The sequence below is a fragment of the Cryptomeria japonica genome, chromosome 5, assembly GCF_030272615.1.
Source record: "Cryptomeria japonica chromosome 5, Sugi_1.0, whole genome shotgun sequence".
Lineage (NCBI taxonomy): Eukaryota > Viridiplantae > Streptophyta > Pinopsida > Cupressales > Cupressaceae > Cryptomeria > Cryptomeria japonica.
The window spans coordinates 361,541,300-361,567,479 of record NC_081409.1 but is presented as its reverse complement, the minus strand read 5'-3'; the positions used below and the strand labels follow the sequence as shown (position 1 = coordinate 361,567,479).

The 26,180-nt window shown below is 39.6% G+C and overlaps 1 protein-coding gene across 1 annotated transcript in view; it reads right to left on the bottom strand.

Moving 5' to 3' along the window:
- LOC131034533 (RNA pseudouridine synthase 6, chloroplastic) overlaps positions 1 to 25,243 on the bottom strand; it is a 78,296-nt gene extending 53,053 nt beyond the window's left edge. Inside the window, exon 1 of the mRNA XM_057966039.2 lies at positions 24,770 to 25,243. Coding sequence (XP_057822022.2) covers positions 24,770 to 24,975 — 206 coding nt within the window. The 5' untranslated portion in view covers positions 24,976 to 25,243. The remainder of the gene's footprint in view (positions 1 to 24,769) is intronic.
- Between the last annotated feature and the right edge of the window lie 937 nt (positions 25,244 to 26,180).

The following is a 26,180-nucleotide window of genomic DNA, read 5'->3' as shown; positions in this document are numbered from 1 at the left end:
CAGCCTATCAGAACGCCCAACCCAAGCGTTGATATCTTCTTATGACAGATCAAAAACTTGCCCGCCTTGCCAAGCTTGAGAAAGATGGCTACAGATCTTCCTAAAAGCATGAGAGCACTTACAGAAGTTGTGCACTTAGTTCCTTGCCGAGTTGTGATAGTAGGTCCAAGGTGGTCTTGAATCCAGCACATTCAGCCATGTGTGGATCATGCCAGATGATGTTATGAGTTGAGATGCTCGGAGACATGGGAGTCTCTTGGAGCAATATGTCTTCCATGATTGGGACCATGTGAGCAGGGTATGCTTCCGTGTCAAAGGGAGCAGCTAGAGGATCTGCTTCAGTTGACTTCCAAGAATCTTGGTCATATTTGTTCAGAGGGAGTGGACCATGTCGAGATGGTTTCTCTAGTGATCAAATGGATACTTGGTGATCATGGAATTCACCAAGAATGATGGTATATACATAAAGGTTGTTGATGGTGAGGCATTGATTTTGGTCCTTCATGTTGATGACTTATTTCTCTCTGGGGCAGAGAAGCTCATCATTCAGTGTCAGAGGGAGTTAGCCTCTAAATTTGAGATAAAGGATCTTGGCCTTATGCACTACTTCCTTGGGTTAGAAGTTTGGCAGAAATCTGATGGGATCATTCTGAATCAAGGGAAGTACACCATTGACATTCTAAAGAGATTTGGTATTGTTGTGACCTTTTTAACACATCACCCCATTGAGAATGGGGACCCTCTCCTTTGCTGCTTTCTAGGGTTTTTGTTAGTGTCACGTTGCCTTCCGCTTCAGTTTCGCTCAGTTCTGTCAAGTTTTGAATGGTTTGAGTCTTAAGGATTGAAAGTCAGTTTTTGCAAGCCAAGTGATAACAGAGTCTAGACACCGTCAAAGTGCCTAGAAAGGCCAAAGGACGAAGAACGCAATTGATTTGAGCGAATTCAGACAACTTTCTATTTTTGGAAAGTTTGCTTTTTTGCTTTTTCCTATTTTTTAAGAAGTTTTGTTTTTGGCATTTTTAGCTCGATCCCCGAGATGGCTATTTTTAGAATGTTTTCCCTATTTTTTAGGGATGTCTGCTTTTTGCTTTTTTTTTGGAGTGGGGACCTAGTGTTTACACCGGCACCACTGACCTGTATCGATCGTGATCGAAAACTTTCAAGTTTTGACCCAAAAAGCTAAGTTCCTATATATTAGGAGTCATGATGCTTCGGATAGGTTACCTAAGTATGGATTTCAAATTTCATGTTAATCTAGCTAAAATTGATGAAGTTGTCAAATTTTGAAGTTTTTCAAGTATATCTCTAAGTCTAGCTAATCAATGTTTGGTGGTGAATGTATGTCAGGAGCTCTACAAACTCCGCCCTATGGATGATGGAGAAGGTCATGTTCTTCACAAAGTCCGCCCGACTCTTGATTGCAAAGTGGCATGGAGGAGAAAAAGTCTGCCCTATGAAGTCTTCCAAAGCCCATGGTTCTTCAAAAAGTCCGCCCAAGCAAAGTAGTGTGAAAACTCAAAAGTCCGCCTTGTCTAAGTTGAGAAATTTGGAGGAAGAAAAAGTTTGCCCTCCTAATATCATAGCCAACTCAAAGTCCGCCTTGCAATGAAGGTTAAGATAAGAAGCAAGCAAAGTGAGATGCAGTCTTCTAAAGTCCGCTCATGATGAAGTCTTCTAAAGTCCGCCCATGATGAAGAGGGAGACTCCAAAGTCCACCTAAGGTGAGGTGTCAGTGTTGAACGCCAAAGTTCGCACTAAGGAGAGACAAAGATTGCCCCATGATGGATATTCACAAAGTCCGCCCTCCAAAGTTCGCCTTGAAGTTGAGTGCATGAAGTCTGCCCTATGAAGGAGTTTTTAAGTGCAAAGTCCGCCCTTGGAGAGTATGTTGGTGCATGACAGAGATGAAGTCCGCCTTAAGGCATAAGGAATGGTTCTTAAGTTTGTTCAAGTCCGCCATGGCAAGGAGAATCAAAACAATAAAGTCCACCTCATGAGAAGACATGCTAAGTTTGAAAGCAAAAGAATATTCCAAGGTGGGGTCAGCAAGATTTCAAGATAGAGTTTGAACTGAGATCAAAATAAAAAGTTTTGGATTCGAAGATTTGAAGATCAAGCTTGATTTGTAGACTGGAAATGAATTTAGAAACTTGCATATGGAAGATAAGATGAAGTTCAAACTTGCCTAAGTGTTGACAAGTTCACTAAACACCAAATTAGAAACGTTTCCTTGCAGATTCAAAAGACTAAATGACAAGTTAGAAACAAATTTAGAAGAACCTCTATGTTTCTAATTTCAGATTCGAACTCTAATACAAGTACCTGCTTCATTCCTGATTTCTTCACTTGATATTCGAAGTTTCTAGAGCAAATTGAGAATAAACTTGAAAGGTTTTATGCAGGTTGAAAGGGTTTTGGAGGAGACCCCAAGCTATTCCTGAGTTTTTCAACCATTTTCACAAGTTTCGACACAGATTTTGGAAGAGATTTGATAGTTTGGAGAGCATATTAATTGATTTTCTGAGATTAACATCTGATTCTTTTCTCCAAACAGCTTCCTCTCTCATTCCCCTCGGGAATCCAAGATGAGGTCTAAGTGTAAGCTGGTAGAAGACACGAACCTAGGGCATATCAACCTGAGGGAGTTCAAGAAGCGAATGTATGGCCTAGACAACTCGATGCCTACAGCAACTGCCAGAAAGATGATGAGAAATGGAATTATACAGGCTGTTGGTTTCCTTCCAGCAATGCAGTGTATTGATTTGGTAGTAGAATGCTCTAAGCACTACAATTCTATAAGCCGAGAGATCATAGCACCTGACAGGAGAGTCTTGGCAAATGTCAGTGATGTTGCTATCAAGGAAGTTTTCCGCATCCCTGAATATCATAACCCTGCTTACATGACCAAGGAAGAAGCAACACGACTATACCAGGATAACATTGAAGAATATGAGGCCAACATTAATCATCAATGGTTGGAAAAGCCAAGGAAAGGTGCTTCCACGTTACCTAAGGATCTTATAAGAACATATTTCAAGGAAGATATTGGAGATTTGATAGTTTTGTTAAACAAGGTCATGGGTAGTCCACAAGGCGCGCCATTTGAGCCTTGGATGTACTACTTCATCAATGAGATAAATACCGAAGTGAAGATGAATGATTGGGCAAGGATTATAAGTGATAATCTTAATGACCAACTGAAGAATTTAGAGAAAAACAGGACATTCTATATGAGTTCCTATCTGGTGTACTCTCTTGCTCGAACCTACAGATACAGAGGTCTCACCGGTAGAGGAGAAGTGGGAAATAAAGAAAACCAGTTTGTTGTTTGCGATTGCGATTGCTACCCGCAATTGCACTTAGAGGAAAAATTTCACTTTAAAAGAGTCAACGATGCATTCTTAATGCACATTACTAGGACACTCCAAGATGGTCTACATCAAAGGCTCTCCCAGGAATCTAAAGATTTTATCAACAAATTCGGGCATTGGTACATCCAGTATCCTAAGTTTACTTATCTAAGAATTCAAGGATTCTCTAGATCTCCTTACAAGTTACCTATGTATCCCACCAACAGGGTAGTGTTGCTTGAAGTTGTTAGGCAGCTGGAAAATTATATGATTGTTCACAGAGAGAAGCAGAATAAGGCAGGAGCATCTTCTCTCACTATTGGAAATGGATTGGAGACATGTCCATCGTCACAGGCTGCTGCTAGTGTTGAAAAGGAGCTTGCTTGGTACCCATTCTTCCAGTATAAGGCTAGTATCTCGAAGACTATTGGGCTGATGCAGCTGACAGTTTTGAAGTCAGAAAGAGATTGTTGTCCAGACTTCCCCTGAATTTGATTAGAGCAACAAAAGTATTTAGAGTACCAAATCAGCTTGAAGATGATCCCGAGTTTGAGCAGCCTCACTTTGACAAACTGAGAAATGAGCCCCTTGCCTTGGTTAATTGGTCAGATTCTGAAAGGTCGGACTTGAGTGACCTTATGAGACCAATAATTGAATATTCGAAATGGTGGGCAAGTGAGAAGACAAAGGATCTTAAATCCAAAGGTACCGATCTCACATATGATCTCATGGGGACCAATGAATCAATGTCTTCCAACCATGGTATCTCTTCAAACAATGCTCGAAATCCAAAAAGTGTTGGATCCAGAAAAAGGAAAGAACCCACTGAAAATTCTTTGAGGGGTAAAGGAAAGAAAGTAGTCGGAGATGCAAGCAGAAAGTATAAATATGATGAGGATCATTCGACCTTAAGTATTGCATCCGCTGCTCCAGTCAAGGCTACAGCTGATGAACAGAGGATAAATATTGATATAGGAGTAAGAGCTCCTTCCCCTTTAGTGGAAGAGATAATGGAAGAGCCAGCCCAAGAGCCGAAATCTACTAGGAATGTAGAAATTAAAGAACCTGAGTTTCCAAGGGAACTCCTAGATGGTATAGTTATAGGACCAAAGGAAATAGAGGATAAGTTTGATGAAAGTGGCATGGAGCAGTCAACCATCCCAGATTGGTTAAAGGAAAGAATAAAGGCTCAGGCTCCTAAAGAGGATCATTCAGAGGAGAACATAGCAGCATTCTTGGCTATGGTGAGTGAACCGATTGAGATAAGACCGCCCAAACCAGCCAAGAGATTCTCTTTGATTCAAAGAAATAGCACAGGATTCAAAATGGTTTAGATAGTTGTGCCGAAGGAAGGTAAAACTCGGGACAATGTTGCTCCAGAAGATTATGAGATCACTCCGGTGGGTTTGGGTAAGCCTACTCATGCTCGGGAGATCCAAGACTTTGATGATTCTTGCAACGTCCTCAAGGCAAGACTAGCCCAGGAGAGGGAAAAAATAATGAAGGTTGAGGAAGAGAATCAACAATGGAAGAGATATGTTCAACATTTGACGAAACCTCTAGATCAAGAGGAGGTACCTGTTACTCTGCCCAAACCTCTTCCACAAGAGTCGTTAAAGGATTATGAAGACATGAAAGCAACCTTCAAAGAAGTGAAAGAATGGACTGTGGATGCTTCAGAACGTGTTGACATACTCATTGAGAACCTAAAAGAAGCACATGAATCCACATCTTCCTTATTGAGCAGAATTCGAGACATAGCTGAAACTTGGGAAGAAATGGAGGATATTCAGAAGAGGATTATTCCATATCTAAAGGTAATCAAAGGACTTTCTCGGCAGGATCTTGTAAATAGAAAAGTCATCAAGCCTGGTGACCTGTATGATTTCAGCACTTGGTACTTTGCCTTGGTTACAAGGGCTGAATCTCTGAGAAAATCCGAGGCTAAATGTGTAGAAATTGAAAAAAACGTCAGAGATATTCAAGACAAGGTTTTCCTTGTGGCAGTTGAGATATTGCAATAGGGTGAGGTGCGAGAGAAGCATCTGCGTGCAGAGAATTTGAGGGACAAAGTTCAAGGAAACTTCTTCAAAGTTACAGGGCCAGTTCTCAAGGAAAATCTCTCTAGAGTCTCGAGCTTCATGCGCATAGACGAAGATTTCCTAACACAAGCACTCGGCTGGGAAGATACTCTCGCCACCTGTACTGATGACATGGATATGGTCAATTTCCAAATCAGCAATTTGCCAAGTGTGACCATAGAGGAAGTGCGACTTATTGTGCTCAGATACATTGAATCTGCAAAAGGGGAAACTGGACACTCACCTCAGTAATAATAGTAGCTATGCCACTTGTCTTCTTCTTGTTCATTCTAACTGATAGAGTTTTGAGAAACCCTAATTAGGGTTTGTAACTTTCAATCTGGGCCCTTGATCGCTGTTTGATCTCGGTCATTCTTTATTTTCTAAAAAACTATATAAGGCTATCTCCTCTCATTTAGAGAGTGAGATTTTTGATAAATTGTTGCGTGAAGGTCATTTTTCAAATAATACATTGCATGTGTGCTTTCTCTTAAGGCTTTGTAATCTCTGTTATTTGAGTGACTAGCATGGTTTCAATTTCCTCAACACATTAATTAGAAGTAAATTTAGATTTGCTTTCAAAGTTGTTAGAGTTAAACGAAGGATTTGATAAGTATTAATTAACGGTGTATCTCCGCTCATACTTTTGGTGAATGGATGATTTCCATTTCACTGTGCAAAGTTAGTCTGAGCCTATCCCTTGTGTATGCCAAAACTTCGATCATAAGCATAACCCATTGAAGATTGCGCCCGCTTTGTGTAGTTGTCCTTAGTGTGGCGAAGCAAAGTGTGGTTTCCCGAGAACACCTAGTTAATACCGTCTCCAGAATTCGTAGGTTTAGATCAGCTTTCTTAACCCTATCCCCTTTTTCCCTTTTTGAAAGTCTAAATCCCGGAAAATCCAAAAAAAGAGAGCCTGAAATTGATAAATCTAGAAGCTTGAAAGACATTCCTAAACGTAAGTCCCCCTTGATATTTTCAGCATACACTACCCAAGTAGCTATCCCACTAAAGTCGTTTGTTCGCACATATAGACCTTGGAATCAGCAGTGATTTTTCAGGAGAGGATAGAGTACCTTTGGTATCTTATTCTAATGTTTGGTAGATGATAAAACGTACACCAACAGGTATGATAGATTGTAAACCCATGTCCACACCTATGGAGACCAACTTGCATAAGTTAAGAGAAGCTACAGTTGATTCGGATCTGGTAGATTCTACACTATACAGGCAGATGATTGGGTCCTTGATGTATCTAGTCAATACTAGACCAGATATTTGCTATACAGTAAGTGCACTTCGCCAATTCATGTGTGAACCAAAGCAAATACATCTAGTTGCAGCAAAACATATTTTGAGATACTTGCGCGGCACAGTTGGATATGGCCTGAGATATTCTTCTGATGTGGACTTGAAGCTACATGGATATACCGATTCTGATTGGGCAGGGTGTGTCACTAATCGGAAGAGCACCTCTAGTTGTTGTTTTAGTTTGGGTTTTGCCATGATTTATTGGTACAGCAAGAAATAGTCTTCAGTGGCACTAAGCTCTACACGGGTCGAGTATATTGCAGCATGTGTGGGGGCACGAGAAGCAGTGTGGCTTCGGAAACTTCTTGCAGGATTGTTTGGGCAATCCTTAGAGCCTACTATTATCCTTTGTGATAATCAAAGTTGTGTAAAGCTTTCTGTCAATCCTATGTTTCATGATAGAACAAAGCATGTGGAGATCAGGTATCACTATGTTAGATACATGGTGGAAAGGAATGCTATTTAGTTGAGATACATTAGTACTAATGAGCAAACGGCAAACATTCTCACCAAGCCTCTCTCCAGAATAAAGTTTGTGTACTTTCGAGGTAAGCTTGGTATGGTGGAGAATGAAGCCCTAGCTAAGATTGAGTCTCTATTTCATTGATTTGTTTATATTTGTTTATATATATACTAATGTATTCTTCTCTTCAAAAGATGTTTAAAGTATAAACTCTTGTTAATGCATTTCTCTTTGAGAGAGACTTGAGGTGTAAGCCCTTATCTCCACCCTTTGATATGGTTCATGGTGGATGTCATGTGTGTGACGCCATGACAACACCACGTGAGAGAGTTTGTGGTGATTTTCTTGTACTTGTGTGTTTACCCTCTGGATGAGCCATGGTGAATATCACTGTGAGGTGACGATCTCACAATGATGAACACTTGTGCATCTTACCATCATTGTGAGGTGACGATCTCACAATAATGGTGGATATCTCGTGAGGTAATATCTATGGATAAGCCATAATGGTGGATATCACGTGAGGTGATGTCTACGGATAAACCATAATGGTGGATACAACATGAGGAGATATCTATATATAAGCCATAATGGTGGATATCACGTGAGGTGATATCTATGGATAAGCCATAATGGTTGATATCACGGTGAGGTGATATCTATTCTTACATCATCCATGGGTGCAGCTATGATGATTGATATCACAGTGAGGTGATATCTATTCTTTCACCATCCATGGAAGTAGCCATGATGGTTGTGTTCATTTGTATTTCCACTCATGGGTGTAGCCATGATGGATCCACCCTCTGGGAGTAGCCATGGTGGATATCACTATGTGACTCAAATATCGAGAAGGATTCCTCCCTAGCTAAGAGGGAGTGTTGATGTAATAGCGTCGTTCGAGATTCTTCTGAGCCGACTTAGACAACTAAATTGTCTAATTGGCCTAATTGGCCTTAGACAATTTAGTTTCACCAATTTGCTTACATTATGTTGAATCGAACTTGTTATAAATAATAATTAAAACGTACTTGTAATAAACCGATTAAGATGTGAATCGGTTCTATCATGAAACATGTTAACATAACAAATTCATAATTATGTTCAATAAGACGTGTTGATTGGAGCATAATCGATTTGTGTGAAGAGACATGATGTTTTATGTGAGGACCGACTCTTGGAGAAAATCGTGCTGGTTGAAGGGACTTATTATCGGGTATATATGATTTGTCTCTCCCTCCAAAAAGGGTTGAATCATTGAGACACAAGCAAATCGAACCATCTTCATCCATCAGTACTTTGGATTGTATAAGCAGATCAAATAACATATATACTCCAGCAGATTGGGCATCATCATCTACAGCAGACCAAATCAATATAATCATTCTTGGATCTATCAGACCAATGATCTTGTTAGAAGATCCAGCAGTTCATATGGTGTCTTCCATACCTTGCATTGGCATCTGCACTTCGTGCATTATCTTGTGCAAGCAAATTGGCTTCATCTCCAGCCGGTACATTCTCAGTTCGTGTGAAATCAATCCACCTCCATCTGCAGTTCGAATATTTTGTTTATCATCAGTTGTTCGGGCATCATCATTTTCAATTTGTGGATTGGTATTTAATTCATCTAAAGGAGCAGATCGCTCACATATCATTGTGTAGAGATCGATTACATATTGCATGCTTGGGGGAGACGATAGCAGTATACCGTCTATGCTTGGGAGGGCAACAATGATCTGAATCAATGCCCGTAGTTAAACGAGCACACCCTATGATTACTATGCATGGTCATCTTCTTGTGATCCTAGCATTGTAAGAAAATCAACACTTGAGAACCAAATACAAGAAGTTTCAAGTAGCAGTCTTTAAGGAGAAGACAATCAAGTTGAGATGTTGAATGAAGAACTACGAATTATCATTACTGAACCCAAGTATGAAGAACAATTTGAGGGGGCGCTCAAAGACATCATCACTATCATGCTATTTGAGGGGGCGTTGAAAGATCCCATGGAAGGAGTTCAAGAAGAGTCAATATCGATATTGTTCCAAGACAAGCAAACTGATGCAAGAGGCATGATTCACCATCAACTTCGACCTCCCGAAGCACTACTGAATGAATTACAAGAAGATAGTATGGATAAGCCCGGTAATCAAGACGCCATAGTCGAAGGTAACCTCATATCCAAGGAAATTGAAGAAATAGTGGAAGACGTTCATGTTAGCAAGATGGTGGCAAGTGAGAACCGTCGAGAGATTAAGAAAGAGAACATATCATGACTAGTTGACTTGAGAGATTATCCATTAGCACTTGATCTTTCACCATTCCAAGAACAAGGAAGTGAACAATTGCCACCTATTCAAGAGGATGACATCCTTAATGGACGCTCATCCTTGCTACAAGAAAAACTTCAAGTCATCCTAAAGAAAGAACTTTCGAGTTCCCTTGGAGATGAACAATCAAAACCAGAGAATGAAGAACACTTTGAGATGGTGCTACCATTAATGTCAGCACTTGAGCAACCATTAGAAGAAATTTTTGAAGATCAATCATTTAAGGAGACTCTCATTTTTGAAGATATGCTCATGGAATTTCAAAAGCATGAATGGTTTATGCAAGATAGCGAACTTGTTGTCACCATTGAAGCGAAGAACAAAGGGCTATTCGAAGGGGCGCTAAGTTAATTCCAACATGAGCTTGCAAGCAAGAATCAACATGTTGTGGATGCCCATGGAATGGTATATCACCAATGGTGACCTCCTGAAGTGGTTGATGATCTCTCTTCTTATGATGCGAAGGTGGAGAGCACACAAGAATTTATATGGGAGCTTGAAATATGCAAGGTTGTCTCTTTCCTTAATCCTAGTTTTGAAAGTTATTATGATTTTGATTATGGGGGTTTTGGGAAAACAACTTGCATTTGGATAGACCATGGACCTAATGAATTACCACAACTGATCATTTTGAATGAGGAGTTGATTGAATATGAGAGTTGCTTTGTGAGAGTCTTCTTTTTCGTGTTTAAAGATGAATTTGCCTGATACCGAACTATCACTTTTGCCATGCTCTTGTTGCACAACCTGAGAAATCATGTAAAGTCATGTACATATGTCGCTCATTTGAGTCGTGTCAAGTCTAGGAGTCTTGTATATAGCTTTAGTGTAGGTTTCTTTTCGTGTGTTTTAGCTTAGAGGTTTTGTGGAGCCTTGTTTTCAATTTGCCTTGAGTCATTTGACTCATGATCTTCGGTGGCTCAAGTTGTCTAGTCGTTTGTTTTCTTTAGTTTTAGTTTGCTTTGGAGTCGGTTGTTTGCTAAGTTTAGGTGTCCTAAGTGGGAGCCTTCATTTGTGAGAAAGGCGTTTGTGTTGTTTCTCACACATTGGCACATTTTGGATTTTACGTTTAGAACCATTTCCTAGATATCTACTTATGAAATGCTTTTGAATCCAAGGTTATTCCTCTCTAACTTTATCATTTGCTTAGGACTTGTACTTGACTTGGAAGGTAATCACTTTTTGTGTCTCAATACCAATATCATTTGATTACTATATCTTTAGACATTAATAAACTTCGAGTCATAATGGTTTCCAAGCGAAGCCGTGATTAGTAAGAGAATCCAAAGTCTTGCTTCAGCGCCACTATAATCGTCAAACCCATGTAAGTTTCATTGCTTACGAGCCAAAGGAATTGACGGCATATGAAAAGAAAAGAAAGCAATATCAAAAGAGAAAAAATGAGGAGAAAAAGAAAAAATCAAGAAGAGAAAAATGATGAAATATCAAAATTGGCTATGGGAACATGCGAGTAACTCCATCGGGGCTATGGACACCCGGCTGGCAATGGAGTAATACTCATGAGATTACAGCAATAACCTTGTCGGGGCTATAGACGTCCGACTGGCAACGAAGCTCTATCCAGGATGCTTATGGAGTTTAGACAAACTATGTAGCTAATCACGATGGAATTGGAAGTTATGATTGTCTTGTTGAGAAGAAATTAATGCATTTGCACACACGCGGATATTCAAAGACAAAGTGCCTTGATCCAATTTGGGATTCTTCTTCCACTTTGAGTACACTTTCTAGTCTCTTGATAAGTTGGGTTGAATTTTCAGAAGATTATAAGTATGGATTGAGTCTTTATCTTTGAAATGTTCAAGAACATTTATTCGAGGTGGCGCTAGATGTTGTGACGTATTCACACATAGCCCCATTGCAAATGGGGACCCCCTTTTTTTTCGCTTTCTAGATTGGTCATCTTAGCTTAGCCATTGGTAGTTGTCGTGTCTTTGCTATTAGCTTCTTGCATCTAGTTGCTTAGGGGTCGATCAAGTCTCTCTCTTTAGGATGAAGTGAGGTGCAACACTATCTTTGCTCTCCAAAGCTTCTAATGGTTAGCATTCTAAGATTAGACTCCAAGGTGAAGATTCCCTTTGTCCTAGAGCAATTCCAATCCCCATGACTAAGGATGATACTCATGAGTTAAAAGGTGTGTGGAAGTATTGAGATCATTGAGGTTGCTTAGGTCAATTAGGGTTTGAGATGAGGGTTTGTCTCAATTGTGTCGTAACATCAAGATCTAGTACGAAAGAACCTTAGATAGCCAATTTGGTGAGCAAAGATTTTGACAAAGGATGAAGTTTTGAATCATGATTTGCCTTAAAGATGAAATTTGATAAACTTAGTCTCAAAACCTTAACAAGGCTTTGATTCACAAACAAGATTGCAAAGCTATCTTCAAGAACCGAATTCGATCAAATCTTGCAAAGGTTTTTGATTTGGCCACCTAAGAACAAATGTGGCAAAGTGTTGTGACGTATTCACACATCGCCCCGTTGCAAATGGGGACCCCTACTTTTTTTGCTTTCTAGGTTTTTAGGGTTTTGTCTGTTAGCCTTTGCATTTTGAGTGTCACCAGGGGGATCACTAGGATTGGTAGGCTCTGCTTGAGCCAGGGGAGTCAGCAGGTGCTCCAAGTTAGGGTTTCTTTGAAAGTCTCCCTTAGGCCTAGTTTTGCTCTTGTTGCTAATAGTGTCTTGTTTGAGTTTCAGGAGGTCAATGAAGCTTGGTGAGTGAATATCATCTTTGAAGATTTGAGTTAGGTCAAATTGGTGAGTGATGAAGTTTGGAATGTCATCCTGATCTTCAAATGTCCTGAAATTTGGCTGTCTGGAATGTCATCCTGATCCTAAAATTTGACTACGTCTGGAAAATTGAAGAATCCTCCAAAAACTAGATTTTGCATTATAACTCTTGGAGGTCCGAAACCACTATCAAACATCTTGACAGTATATATGGAATATAACTTAAAGTATAATTCCTTATATCTTTCTTCTTTCTTATACTTATATGTTATATTCCAAAATATGAATCCTAACGGAGAGACCAAAATGTCAAATTTCGCTCCTGACCCTTCCAAAGGGTCCAAAGCGAATTTCAATTTCGCTCCTAACCCTTCCAAAGGGTCCAGAGCGAATTCCTCTATAGGACATTCTACTTTGATCCAAACTTAGAACTAACTCATTCCCAGGCATTATTGAGGGCAAAACACTTATTTGGAGTGAAGAAATACGAAAATGAAGTAAGGATTTGAGCATAAGGAGGAATTTTGCTCCTGACCCTTCCAAAGGGTCCAGAGCAAAATTCATATGAGACCCTTTTTTCTTCACAAAACCTTGAAGTGAATGCTAACTTGGACTGGAGGATGATCAGGAGAGGCCTAATAAGTTATATCCAAGCCAAAGAAGGGAGGAAAAAGGTGAAAATGAGCCTAAAATAAGAATTTTGCTCCTGACCCTTCCAAAGGGTCTAGAGCAAAATTCACTTTTCCTCTATTTTGCTCTTTGATATGGCCAATTTTTGGATTTTTGAGGCATGGTTAAGGAGGCTTTGATGCATATTTGCCTTTGAGAAGAGGTTTGAGGCGATGAAGTGGTAGAAATCAACCCAAAAGGAGAATTTCGCTCCTGACCCTTCCAAAGGGTCCAGAGCGAAATTCCCTATAGGTCATGTCCTTGGCCTAGGTCCAGAGCGAAATCCTCAGTTTGACCCCCTATCTTGCCTAAAATGATGAAAACGACCTTGTTTTGAGCTAAAAGGATGGCAGATGGATTTGATTATTGTGAGGAGAAGTGAGTTTGATTGAGCTTGAAGGCAAAGAGTGTAAGGAAAGCACAGTGCGGAAACGCCTTCCTAATGTCAATTAACAAGGAAGATCATGTAAGAATGCAGTTTAAAACTTTTACTGAACATTAAGAATAACATAGACAAAACATATAGAATCAACACAGAGACAGAACACCAAAAATTACGTGGGAAAATCCTTTCGGGAAAAAACCCACCACCAACAATTGAAACACTTTATTTCTAGTAAATGAATTTACAATAAAGTTTCAGTCTACAACTACAGGTATTCGTTCTCAGATTCTCACGAACTGGACACTACAATCAACTCACGTTATCCGTCCTTACACCATAGTTATCCAATGGCTACATATATCAGATTGTCGACAGTTCATCTCAGTAACTGCACCAACGGTTTGAAGTCTAACCGTCTGCGTCGATCTGCATTCATGAGAAACACAATATCCCACATGCACCAAGAAGTCGGGTCGATTCATATTCATATACACCGAAAAGACCATCTTCAATGTCCAAGTGTTTATCTTTTGGACTCCGGTTTGAGCGCACACCCGTAGTCGATCTCTACTCCATCGGCCATCAGAAAGACCACAAAAACATTGCTCCGATCTCCCGATGAACCAGTGACTCCACTAATGCGGCTCCAAACAGAGCGGCTCCATCTTGTCAACCCGATCACCGATATCAACCCGATCACCGATATCAACCCGATCGCCGAAGGCAACCTCATCGAGTATTGGTGTAGCAAACAACCAATTCTCCCGATCTCCGATAATACCCCGATCACCTAAGGCAATTCCATCAGGTCATTGGCAAGACAACCAAACAGCTATCCTGATCGTCCGATCTTCCTTGATCTCTTTCTGCGCTCCGCCACGTGGCACCCCCTGATTGGTTCCAGGGTCCCTACACTGCCACCTTAGCACGGCCTCACTAACCGCCTCGAATGAAGCTCTCTTGCCGGGCCCCACCTTGGTCGCCCAGTCGCGAGGGATAAACTTCGTGCATCTCGCCATAGCAGTATAGTGACAATCATCCGATCATCCCGGACTTGCTCACTCGTTAACTTGCTTGAGCTGCTAACTTGTCGGGCCCCACCACTTGGTCGCCAAGCCGCGATGGATAACATTCATGCATCTCCATCATGCGGTATAGCGACAGTCGTTGATTCACCTTCAACCTGCACGGTCTTTAACTTGCTTCCTTTTTTTTTCACGTGCTTTGTCACCAAGCCGCAGGTAATAACTTTCAATCATCTTCCCATCGCGGTATAGCGACAGCCGTTGGATCATCTTGAACTTGATCACCTATTAACAAATCACAGGAAGAAGATTCCATTGGCCCATCGAAAATAGTCACACTAACAGCTGTTCCATCAGGATAGGTTACTCTGATCAGTCTGAACACAAGTCAAGTTAATTCGAGGCACATATTTCCAACAAAGAGAAGCAATGGAGTGTGAAATCAACCTTAGTCAAGAAGTTCGCTCTTGACCCTTCCAAAGGGTCAAGAGCAAAATTCCAAGAACACGCCCATTTCTTCCTTGTTTGGACCAAGATCTTAGTTCCTTGGGAGTATTTGGAAGTAAATCAACATGTTTTTCCTTAGGAAGTGAATGAGGGCGAAGGGAATGAAGAATCAAGCCTCAATCTTGAATTTCACTCCTGACCCTTCCAAAGGGCCCAGAGCGAAATTCCTAAAATCTACCTTTTCCTCTCAATTTTATGTCTAGCTAAGTGTGGATCAAGATTGAAGATGTCCTTAGGAATGGCTTTGAGTTGCTTATGATCACCAAACGTGAAGGAATTGAGATAAGACTAGAATTTCGCTCCTAACCCTTCCAAAGGGTCCAGAGCGAAATTCTTGAAGGACACCTATTTTCCCTTGGAGATGGTCAAATCCTTGGTTTTTATGGAATAGATAGGTGTGGAGTGGCATGTCCTTGCCTTTTGAGGTGGTTTGGAGTTGAAAGAAAGAAGAAATGTGCTCAAAACCAGAATTTCACTCCTGACCCTTCCAAAGGGTCCAGAGCGAAATTCCCAAAATCCCTCTTTTCCTTCCATTTTTGTGTCAAGCTAAGTGTGGATCAAGGTAGATTGAGCCTGGAAGGACCCCTAGGCATGCCTTTGAATTGATTATGGCCATCAATGATCAAGATTTTGAGCTTAAACTAGGATTTCGCTCCTGACCCTTCCAAAGGGTACAGAGCGAAATCTTAAATAGGTCCTCTCCCTGGCCATGATTTTTAGCGAAATTCTCCTTTCTAGCCATTTTGAGGGTCAAACAAGTGTTGCATGCATGGGAGAGGGATCCAAAGATGAGAGTCCAAGTATAGAGAGTGAAAAGGATAGACCTTGGTGAAGGAAAACAAGCAAGTCAAGAATTTCGCTCCTGACCCTTCCAAAGGGTCTAGAGCGAAATTCTCAATTTCACCTAATTTGCTCATGATGAAGGTCAAGTGGTGGATTCCTAGGATTTGGTGGAGAGAAGGCTAGCATATGCTTGTCTTGGAGGCATTTTGGAGTGAAGAAATGATAGAATTTGAGCCTAATTCAAGAATTTCGCTCCTGACCCTTCCAAAGGGTCCAAAGCGAAATCCTTAAAAACTCCATTTTGCTACAATTTTGCATCAAGCTTGGTATTGGTTGAGATTGAGGAAATACTTAGACATGCATCTGAGCGAGTATGGTCAAAAAGTGAGAAGAATTTGAGCCAAGAATGCAAATTTCGCTCCTGACCCTTCCAAAGGGTCCAGAGCGAAATTCCTAACTGGTCTAATATTTTGCCTAGGTCCTTGAGCAAAACCTATTCCTTGGCAATTTTGGAGGTTAATGACTTGATCTTGGTGAGGTAATGTTGAGAATGAGGTCTGATTGAGCAACTTTGTCAAAATTTGCTCCTAACCCTTCCAAAGGGTCCTGAGCGAAATTCTTATAAGGTCTGTCCCTGGGAAGGATTCTAAGGCAAATTCTATCTCGATGCCTTCTTGTTAATAATTTAAGGTAATGAATGCTATGAACAGGATAAATATATCATGTTTACTTGATCATCTTTTGGTTTGTGTTGCAGGTGAAAGAAAATCAGGCCAGGACAAGGACGACCTATTCTAAGCCCATCATCATCAAGGACACTCCAAATGCATGGAGGAAGACTTCAAGTGTTCGAGAAAAGCATTGGGAGATTTCAAGTGTTCAAGGAATTGCAAGCTATCTCCAAAACCTTCGCTTCACCACACTAATGAACCACAAGATGACAAAGAAAGGCTTTGCCAACACTTCAAGGCAAGATATGCTACCAAAGGAAGAAGACTTGACCATAAGGAAGCCTCATCAAGCACAGGGGAGTCAAGGAAGTACATCATTCATCACGTCAGAAACAGAAGAGCATCAACCAAGACACATACGTCAGACAAGGTGGCATCCCAGTCATTTTTCCTCCAATTGGATTGGTCCACCTCAACATGTCCAGATTCAATGTACCTGACTCATCGGGGACGGCACAAACTTCGGTGTACCTACCCCTGCTTCCTATTGGTCCTCACTCCTGGAATGTAATTTTCTCATTGGCTAAGGAAGTTTGTTATAACAAACCCTAATTAGAGTTTCTATCCTTTAATCCTAGCCATTGATTCTAAGTCAATCAGAGCCGTCAATTTGTAAAGGGCTCTCTATATAAAGCCTTGGCTCCTCATTTGTAAGGGTTAATAGTCAAAGAATAGTTAGGAGTTAGCAAAAGAGAGATAGTCAATAATTAGTAGCTCAATAGTAGATAGCATTTTAGAGTATAGAGTAGAAAGAGAAGGCAAAGATTGTTGCCAAGAGATTGTTGCAAAAGACATGTAAACTTCATTGAAGGAATGGTGAATTCCATGTGTCGATTCTACAATTTGCATGGTCTCTATACTTCTCAAATTTAATTTCATGTTATTAGATGAATGGAAAAAATTTGTATGATCAATGGTGAAAATATCCATACTACTAGCGGTTTGTTGATTGCAAACTTGCCTTGCGTAGTCAACTGGAATCATTCAGCTTAAGCTTAACTTCAATTATCGCTTCTTCATTGATATGCATCAACCTAACGGTGTTTATGCTTGTAGCGGTGATCTGAACATCATAAAGCTTTCCTTAGAAGATCGCACTAACCTTGTGGAGATGATCCTAGCATGTCAAAGCAAGACTTAGTTAAAGTTTCATCAAAGGTCATCCATTGCTCCTACATTATTAGTGTTAGAATTAGATCCTTCTCCAACCCTTATCCTTTTCCCTTTTTTAAAAATCAAGGATCAGTAAAGACCCACGTTCCAGTGATACCAACGCAAATTAGATGCTCAGGTCATCGAATGTAAGTCCCCTTGTGATTCCAGCAAAATCACATCATACCACAAGAGCTTATCCACACGTAGAGAACCTACAATCAGAACCTTGGAGCTACTCCGATTGATCCTTCAGCAAGATCTTCAGCATTTGGGGAAGCTTTATTCAAGAGAGGATAAGGTACCTTTAGGTATTTTATTCTGTGTTTGGTCGTGTACAAAAGACACATCAACACAAAGGTCCTTCAAACTTTTGCCTTCAAGCAAATGTGGCAAAGGTCCTTCAAATTTTGGCCTTCAAGCAAATGTGGCAAAGGTCCTTCAAATTTTCACCCTCAAGCAAATGTGGCAAAGGTCCTTAAAATTTCCGCCTTCAAGCAAATGTGGCAAAGGTCCTTCAAATTTCCGCCTTCAAACAAATGTGGCAAAGGTCCTTCAAATTTTCGCCTTCAAGCAAATGTGGCAAAGGTCCTTTAAAGTTTCGCCTTCAAGGAAACGTGGCAAAGGTACCTTAAATTTCCCCCATGAAGCAAAGTTGCGAAGGCCTAAAAATCCGACTAAGTGAATAAGTGGCAAAGGTGTTATGAAAAGCCGCCCAAGGTGTTAACTTGCAATGCCCCCTCAAAATGTCGCCACTAGCAAATATGGCAAAGTTCATCCAAAACCCCACCATGATGCTAAGAGTTGCAAAGATCCTTCAAATATCTGCCAAGGTTGCAAAGCTAAAACTCAAAAAATCATGAGCAATTAAGAAGTCGACTCTCTAAGGATAAGCACCCACCAAACAAAAGGCAAATTAAAATGTTTTGAGGGAGAGAAAAGGTTTTCAAATCAAGTTGAAGGCATTTTGGAGACAGACACAAGGCAGAATTGTGTGAAAATTCACATTGTATCAGAACTATAGCAAGCACAAAATCAGGGCTTTAAAAGTAGAAGGTAAGTGAAATTAGTATGTATTCTATGTATTTGACACACTTTTGTTTGCTTTGCAGGTGATTAAGTAAGGAGCCAAGGACAAAGCAACATCAAGATCAAGCTCGAGTCATGCAAAGCAAAGATCAAAGTCAAGACCTTGGAGCTTACTTATTTGAGGAAGAAATGTCTTACAATCTTGAATTCCCTTTGGGAATCCAAGAATCAAAGATAGTACACCAGGTGCACCATTCATCAAGTGTATCATAAACAAGGGAGGATCAATCAAAGTCATCACATAGTCTACATCAAACATGATCAAGGATGCAAATAGCTTCAGAAGAGTTAATCAAAGTTTATTAGATCATAACGATGCTTCTCATCACAATCACATTAAGCAAACTAGATAATGTTGACTAAAAAGAGACATTTCTCAACACTCTTCCATGATGATGAATCAAATCTACAAGAACAAGCAGAATGAGGTGGCATCCTAGTCATCATTCCAACAATCGGAAGGTTCCACATCAACATGTCCTGATTCGATGAACCAAGCTAATCCATAGGGGTACAAACTTCAGTGTACCTACCCCCACCATCTATCGGTCAACTATTCTAAAGAGGACATGTGTCCAAATGTTGCAATTATTTCATTGGCCAGAATAGAGTTTGTTGTAACAAACCCTAATTAGGGTCTTATTGTAAAATCTCGACCATTCATCTCAAATCGATCTGAGCCTTTGAATTGTAATGAGCTCTCTATATAAGGCTCAAACATCTCATTTGTAAGGGGAATAATTAAGAGTTAATAGCAAATAGTGAATAGTGAATAGTTGATAGGTGTTAAATAGTTAGATCATTAGAATAGAAGTTAGATTAGGTGTCACATCCCCTCCAACACGGCAAACAAGGTTATTTTTGGCAAGGGACATGTCTCTGAGGAGCATATTTTCAAACCCTTCTGGCCTCACAATTCCCCCTTCCATCCAACATATATATAGCCTAAAAACTAAGAGGTCCAAGAAAGACCAAGGTCAACTATAGTCCCAAGGTAAAACCTAAGTTCAACAAGCACAATATTTAATGCTACCATACACAAGCACTCCTCACAGTTTCCAAGTGAAGATGTTCATGATGTCTCATGTTGGTGCTCCCAGAATTTCAATTTGGCCAAAGAAAATACTAAACAGAAGCCCCAAACAAGTAGATACTCTACCAACATGCCTTTCATGGCATAACAAGCTAACACACATTATAATTGGGCTTTATTCAATAATGGGTGCATGAAACAAGTTTTAAATCGTTAAAAATCTCTTAATTTCAAGGGTTTTTTATTTTGCCGAGTCATTGCCGAGTCATAGCCGAGTCACGAGTTGAGTCGGCCTTGCTGAGTCCGAGCCAAGTCCGAATCTGGGAACTATGGTGTTGATGCCTTAGATGGATACTGGTTTCTGAAACAATGATTTTGATTCCCTACAAGATTTTGGTTTTGCTAACAGTCGTATTCGGTTAAACAATGATGCCCTAAATGGTATTGAATGCTAGAAACAGTGATTTAGCCTAAATGGTGCCCTAGTTGAAAATTGCGTTATTTCTTATTTTTGAATATTATAAAATATATGAAATGTTGTGTTGTTTCGTTTTCATTAAGTAATGTTGTAACTCATCTTTTGATTTAATGAATATAAACATTAAAGTTGAAATATCGAGATGTCGAACTAACTACTCTAGTTTGGACAAGTGGATGCAGGAATGACTTGGCCTCCAAGAAGAAGGGGAAAAAGATATCATCGGGAAAGAGGGAAGCGAAATGGTTATGGTCAGTGATTGTATGGTATATAAGACTGGTATGTACTACCTAATGTCAGCTAGTGTGACCTTGTCAACGTAGTTTTCCCTATTAGGACCATGGGAATTATGTCCGTTAGTGTCTCCGACTTGCTCCGGCTCATCTGTTGAACCTTTGTACTTGCATTGCGAAATCATTTTTTGTACCTTCTATATCGTCTTAATTAATACCTTTTCTAGACATGTTTTCAACTTGAGAAAGTCGACTCCGCATTTATTTACATTAAAAAATATATATACTTTGATCAATTGTAAAATAATTCTAATAAAGGTATATTGTTATTAAATTTTAATTGTTTTAAAAAAAAATTAATAAGAAAAATATTTATTACCTTTATTATTATCTAATTTAATGTTATTATTAAAAAATATATATATTTAAAATCCTTTCGAGAAAAAACCCACCACCAACAGTTGAAACACTTTATTTCTAGTAAATGAATTTACAATAAAGTTTCAGTCTGCAACTACAGGTATTCGTTCTCAGATTCTCGCGAACTGGACACTACAATCAACTCACGCTATCCGTCCTTACACCATAGTTATCCAATGGCTACATATATCAGATTGTCGACAGTTCATCTGAGCAACTGCACCAACGGTTTGAAGTCTAACCGTTTGCGTTGGTCTGCATTCATGAGAAACACAATATCCCACATGCACCAGGAAGTTGGGTCGGTTCGTATTCATATACACCGACAAGACCATCTTCAATGTCCAAGTGTTTATCTTTTGGACTCCGGTTCGAGCGCACACCTGTAGTCGGTCTCTACTCCATCGGCCATCAGAAAGACCACAAAAACATTGCTCCAATCTCCCGATGAACCAGCGACTCCACTAATGAGGCTCCAAACAGATCGGCTCCATCTTGTCAACCCGATCACCAATATCAACCCGATCGCTGAAGGCGACCTCATCGGGTATCGGTGTAGCAAACAACCAATTCTCCCGATCTCTGATAATACCCCGATCACCGAAGGCAATTCCATCAGGTCATTGGCAAGACAACCAAACAGCTATCCTAATCGTCCGATCTTCCTTGATCTCTTTTTGTGCTCCGCCACGTGGCACCCCCTGATTGGCTCCGAGGTCCCTGCCCTGCCACCTTAGCAAGGCCTCACTAACCGCCCCGAATGAAGCTCTCTTGTCGGGCCCCACCTTGGTCGCCAAGTCATGGAGGTTAAACTTCATGCATCTCGCCATAGCAGTATAGCGACAATCGTCCGATCATCCCGGACTTGCTCACTCGTTAACTCGCCTGAGCTGCTAACTTGTCGAGCCCCACCACTTGGTCGCCAAGCCACGATGGATAACGTTCGTGCATCTCCATCATGCGGTATAGCGACAGTCATTGATTCACCTTCGGGAAAAAACCCACCACCAACAGTTGAAACACTTTATTTCTAGTAAATGAATTTACAATAAAGTAGATACAATAGCAACTGGAGTTTCTAGGTGGTCAATGGGTTTTTCTACAAATTTTTGCTCGTCTTTTCACTAAAACCAAGCTTTTTTTTGGCTTGCAACAAGTCTAGAAACCACGATTTGCAATTTGGCAGATTTTTTTTGGAGTTTTTGGTGATTTTTTTAAATCATGGATCTTTGGCACCGACTAGGGTTTCCAAAAAAACAATGAACTTTCATTAAAAGTTTAAACAGTTTTAATTTTTAAACATACGGCTAGGGCATAGGGTTTACCACAACATCACACAACACATTGTCTTCATACAAACCAATTTTGAAGTCAACTAGACATGCCTAATTCATAACCACACTATGATCCTTTTTCAACCGAGAAATTTAATAAGAATTTGGCTTTAGAATACAAATAAGCTGTAATTTTTGCACCATTTATGTACTTACCAAGTTATCTATTGACCTACTATCCACAATCATCTTGCACACTTTACACTTGCGTTGTGTTTCAAACACATTGTTTCAGACATAATCAACAATGGGGGGCTTCTTTGTCTCCAGCTATCACATCGAATGCTCACCCATTTTTCACTTCGACTTCTTTTATCAAGGGTTCTTCTTCGGTCACCATCATTCTCTTGGAGTTTGTGGGTGGTCTATAGCCTTGTGAGCCTCACTACAAATAAAGCACCTCAAAAACTTTCAATCTCCAAAAGATTGTCGTCTTCGTCCTCTACCTTTAAAACCACCTCTCCCTTGGAAGTTTGGCTTCAAATCATCCTTCGGCTCTTCTTCGTTGGTTGATACGGAGGAAACTCCTCTTCCTATTTGAATTGTTGCCACCTATTTTATTAGCTACCTTGCCCAACCTATTTAGTTCTTCATTCGCTTTTAAAGCTAATTGATAAGCCTCATCCATAGCATTCACCTTGACCAAAGCTAACTCATTTTTAAGTTAAAATCTAAGCCCATTAATGTATTTGGCCACTGCATGCTCATCATCGTCTTCTAAATCTGTCCTGATTTCCAACTTCAAAAATTCTTTAGTGTAGGCTGATATGGAAGACTCTTTTTGTTTCAAATTTTGGAATTCTTTAAAAAGCTTTTGCTAATAACTGGAAGACATGAATTTAACTTTCAAATGTTTTAACATCTTTGACCACCGTTTGATTGTCTCTTTCCCTTGTCTTCTCCTAACCTTTTCAAGATTCTCCCAAAATAGAGCAGCATGCGACTTCATTTTAGATGCTGCAACCATGATGCTTTGTGGATCAGTCTCTTTAATTCCTTCCATGTCATAGCATTTTTCCAGCTCGTGAAGCCGATCTAAGAACACTTTTGGATTCGATTCTCCTTTGAAATCAAGGACTTTAAGTTTACCTCTAGTTTCCTGTTTGATTAATAGCTTCAATAATTCTTTCCATGAGATCTACGGCTCCACCTCAACCCTTTCAAACCTCTGAATTTTTCCTCAGAATCCTCATGTGGCAACCTGACCTCCAAGGCCTGCAACCTTCTGAGTACTTCATCAACCGCATTACCTTTCCCTCTAGCATTTCTCTGGCCTCTTCTTCCCCAGACCACATGGGTTCCCCCCTGGGCCATTGAAAGTTATGCTTTGATATCAAAGTGATGCGGATCGGTTCCTTGAATGTGCATATTAGTTGCAAAGAAAAATACCCTGTTCTATGTTAACTCATGCATGTGAACACTGTCAAATGGCAAAGAACTAAACAGTCATAAAATCAACTATTTTGTATCCATTTGAACATACAATAAGTTATGTTATAATATCTTAATTCTCAGAAACTACTACGACAAACACAGTTGTAGAATAAACTTAAAAGAAACATTGACTACATAGTATTCAGCCCCTGGCTATGTATTTCCTCCCTTCTCTATTCTATACTCAAAACTAAAACCCCCCAAGAACTAACTCCCCCGATTACCCATTAGTCCCAGCCTCTATTACCAAAACAGTTGTTCAATTCTACATTTATTCTTCAATCTAAAAACAGTAAAATGTAATAGCTAAAAAATTTGATTGCAACAAAACTGCCGAACTTTAACTAAAATTAGAAAAACAAGGTCCTAAAAAAATGAGCAATATTCAACTAACAGGTCAGAGTAAGTTAAGGAAGATGCCCCATATCATTCCTTTTCTTAGAATAAAAACTTCAAGTTCCACTTCTCAACACCTCTTAATTCCTCTTTATTGCCCAGAACAAGCTACAATTATAAATCCAAGACTCCAGATGACTTACCAAATTTAATAAAAAAATGCATTTATTTGCTACAGAAGGTAAGAGTAGGGCATTTTTGGTCACTTTCAAGCAAGACAACATTTTATGGTGTTCGACACTTTGTTGAAGAAGCCAACTAAGATTATTTTTGCCAATCCAAACCCAAGGCATTTTGCACATGCACATTCTAACAATAAGATATGCCAGCAATGCCGAGCAAAAACCAAGGAAAATTTAGACCATTATTTCCGATTGGCATTAAAGAACGAAAGTGAAAATATCAGATAAAGATTAAATAGAGGAGCCCTCAAGAACAAAAAAGTTTGTCTGCATATGTACCGGAAAAAGGAGGTCTTTTTATAATCTAACACTCCCATACATTAACATCAAATTGTGTGAACTTCTAAATCAATCTATTGTTAAAAAGAAGCAAATGATAAGATTGCAGACTTAGCCAAGAGTTAAATATATGTGGAGGTTGGTGAGAGTAAGGAAGGAACGGAATTTCATACTTTCCCAGATATAAATGTATATCAACAATTTTCTCGGCTACAGAATCTATCTGCCAGTATGTTAACTGAGAGGATATCAAGTCAACGCAATCGTTTGGGAGCATTATTTTAGTTTATGCAACTATTTTTCAAGAACTCACGACGGCGACAAGAGAAATAATGGGAATGAATAAATACCGTTTAGGAGGCAAGGCATTGGAAGTTTCAACATTCCCACAGAATGCAGGTGTCGCGGAATCAATGGCAACTCTGCTTCTGCTTCTGCTTCCGCTTCTGTTTCTTTTCCAAACATGCCCAAGAATTGAAGGAGCAGAATAAGAGTATGGTGATACCCACACCCTCATTCTCGTGCCAACACCACCCATCATCACTGTTTTATGCATTTCATATCCTATTCAATTATGTTGGGATTATGGTTGTGCCCCATCTTTGCAGAGACAGCCCTTTAGAAGGAGCATAAGAGCTACAGCCAAAAGTGCCACAGGATAGGCACAATCACTTACGTAAACAAGTTCACCCAAAAGCTAGAGGATGAATGGTTCACTATGATAAGAACGTGTTCCCGGAATCTACAACAAAATGCTTGACTGAGTGAGTGAAGTGAGCATAAGGTTTTTATGGGTTTTTTCAAAAGGGTTTTGAACAAAAATTGTTGAAAATTTAGTAGGTGCAATATTGTTGATCTTGTTTCGGAGAGTAAATAAATGAATGGAGAGAAATTTTAATAATGTTCACAAGGTTAGGTAGTAGTCTAAGGGATCAAGAGTTGAAACTTTAACAATTTTCAAGTTTCTTTTTTAATGTTGATTTTTTTAGTGTGAATTTCAATCAAGAAATCAATAGTGTTTTGAAGTCTTGTTTCCTCAAATCATTTTTATATTGAATAGAAATACCCTCATATGCAACACATTCCATGATAAAATGTCATTCCATTCTAACCAGTCCTCTATCACAAAGAAAACAAGTTATATGTCCTCACTCTATAATAAAATGTCATTCTATTTCAACCACTCTTCTATCACAAAGAATACAAATTATATCTTCTCACTCTTCTTTGGGGACCATCCATCTTCCTGTCTCACACCTAAGATGGTGTGAAACGATTCTCAATTGCACAACTAAAAGTCTAGCCTTTCTCTTGATTGTGACCCTTGAATAATTTTTTTCACCATGTTCCCATGTGAGGTTAAATTCTCTTTGACATAATCTGGTTTTTTTTTACCAATATGTTTTGAGCACATGGCAATCATAAATTTTTCTAACATAATATTTTTATCTCTTCATTAGTGTTGGGGTGCTCATGCAATTTAATGCCCTATTTACTCATCTAGTTGTTATTTTGTTTCATCCAAGACTTCTTTCTTCTATCTAAATCCTCTTCAACAACCATTGTAGGCCAGCAATAGCTATCCATGTTTTCAACTTTTTTTAAGTAACTTATTAGACCAATTATCTTTGATGCCTTCATCAGAAACATTATGCTTCATTGTATAAGTGTCAAGGAGCAAGGTAATGTGGACTATGCTTATATCTTGCAAAATCTTATAGTACCAATTTGATCCCCTATACCTACTCAAGTGTATACCCA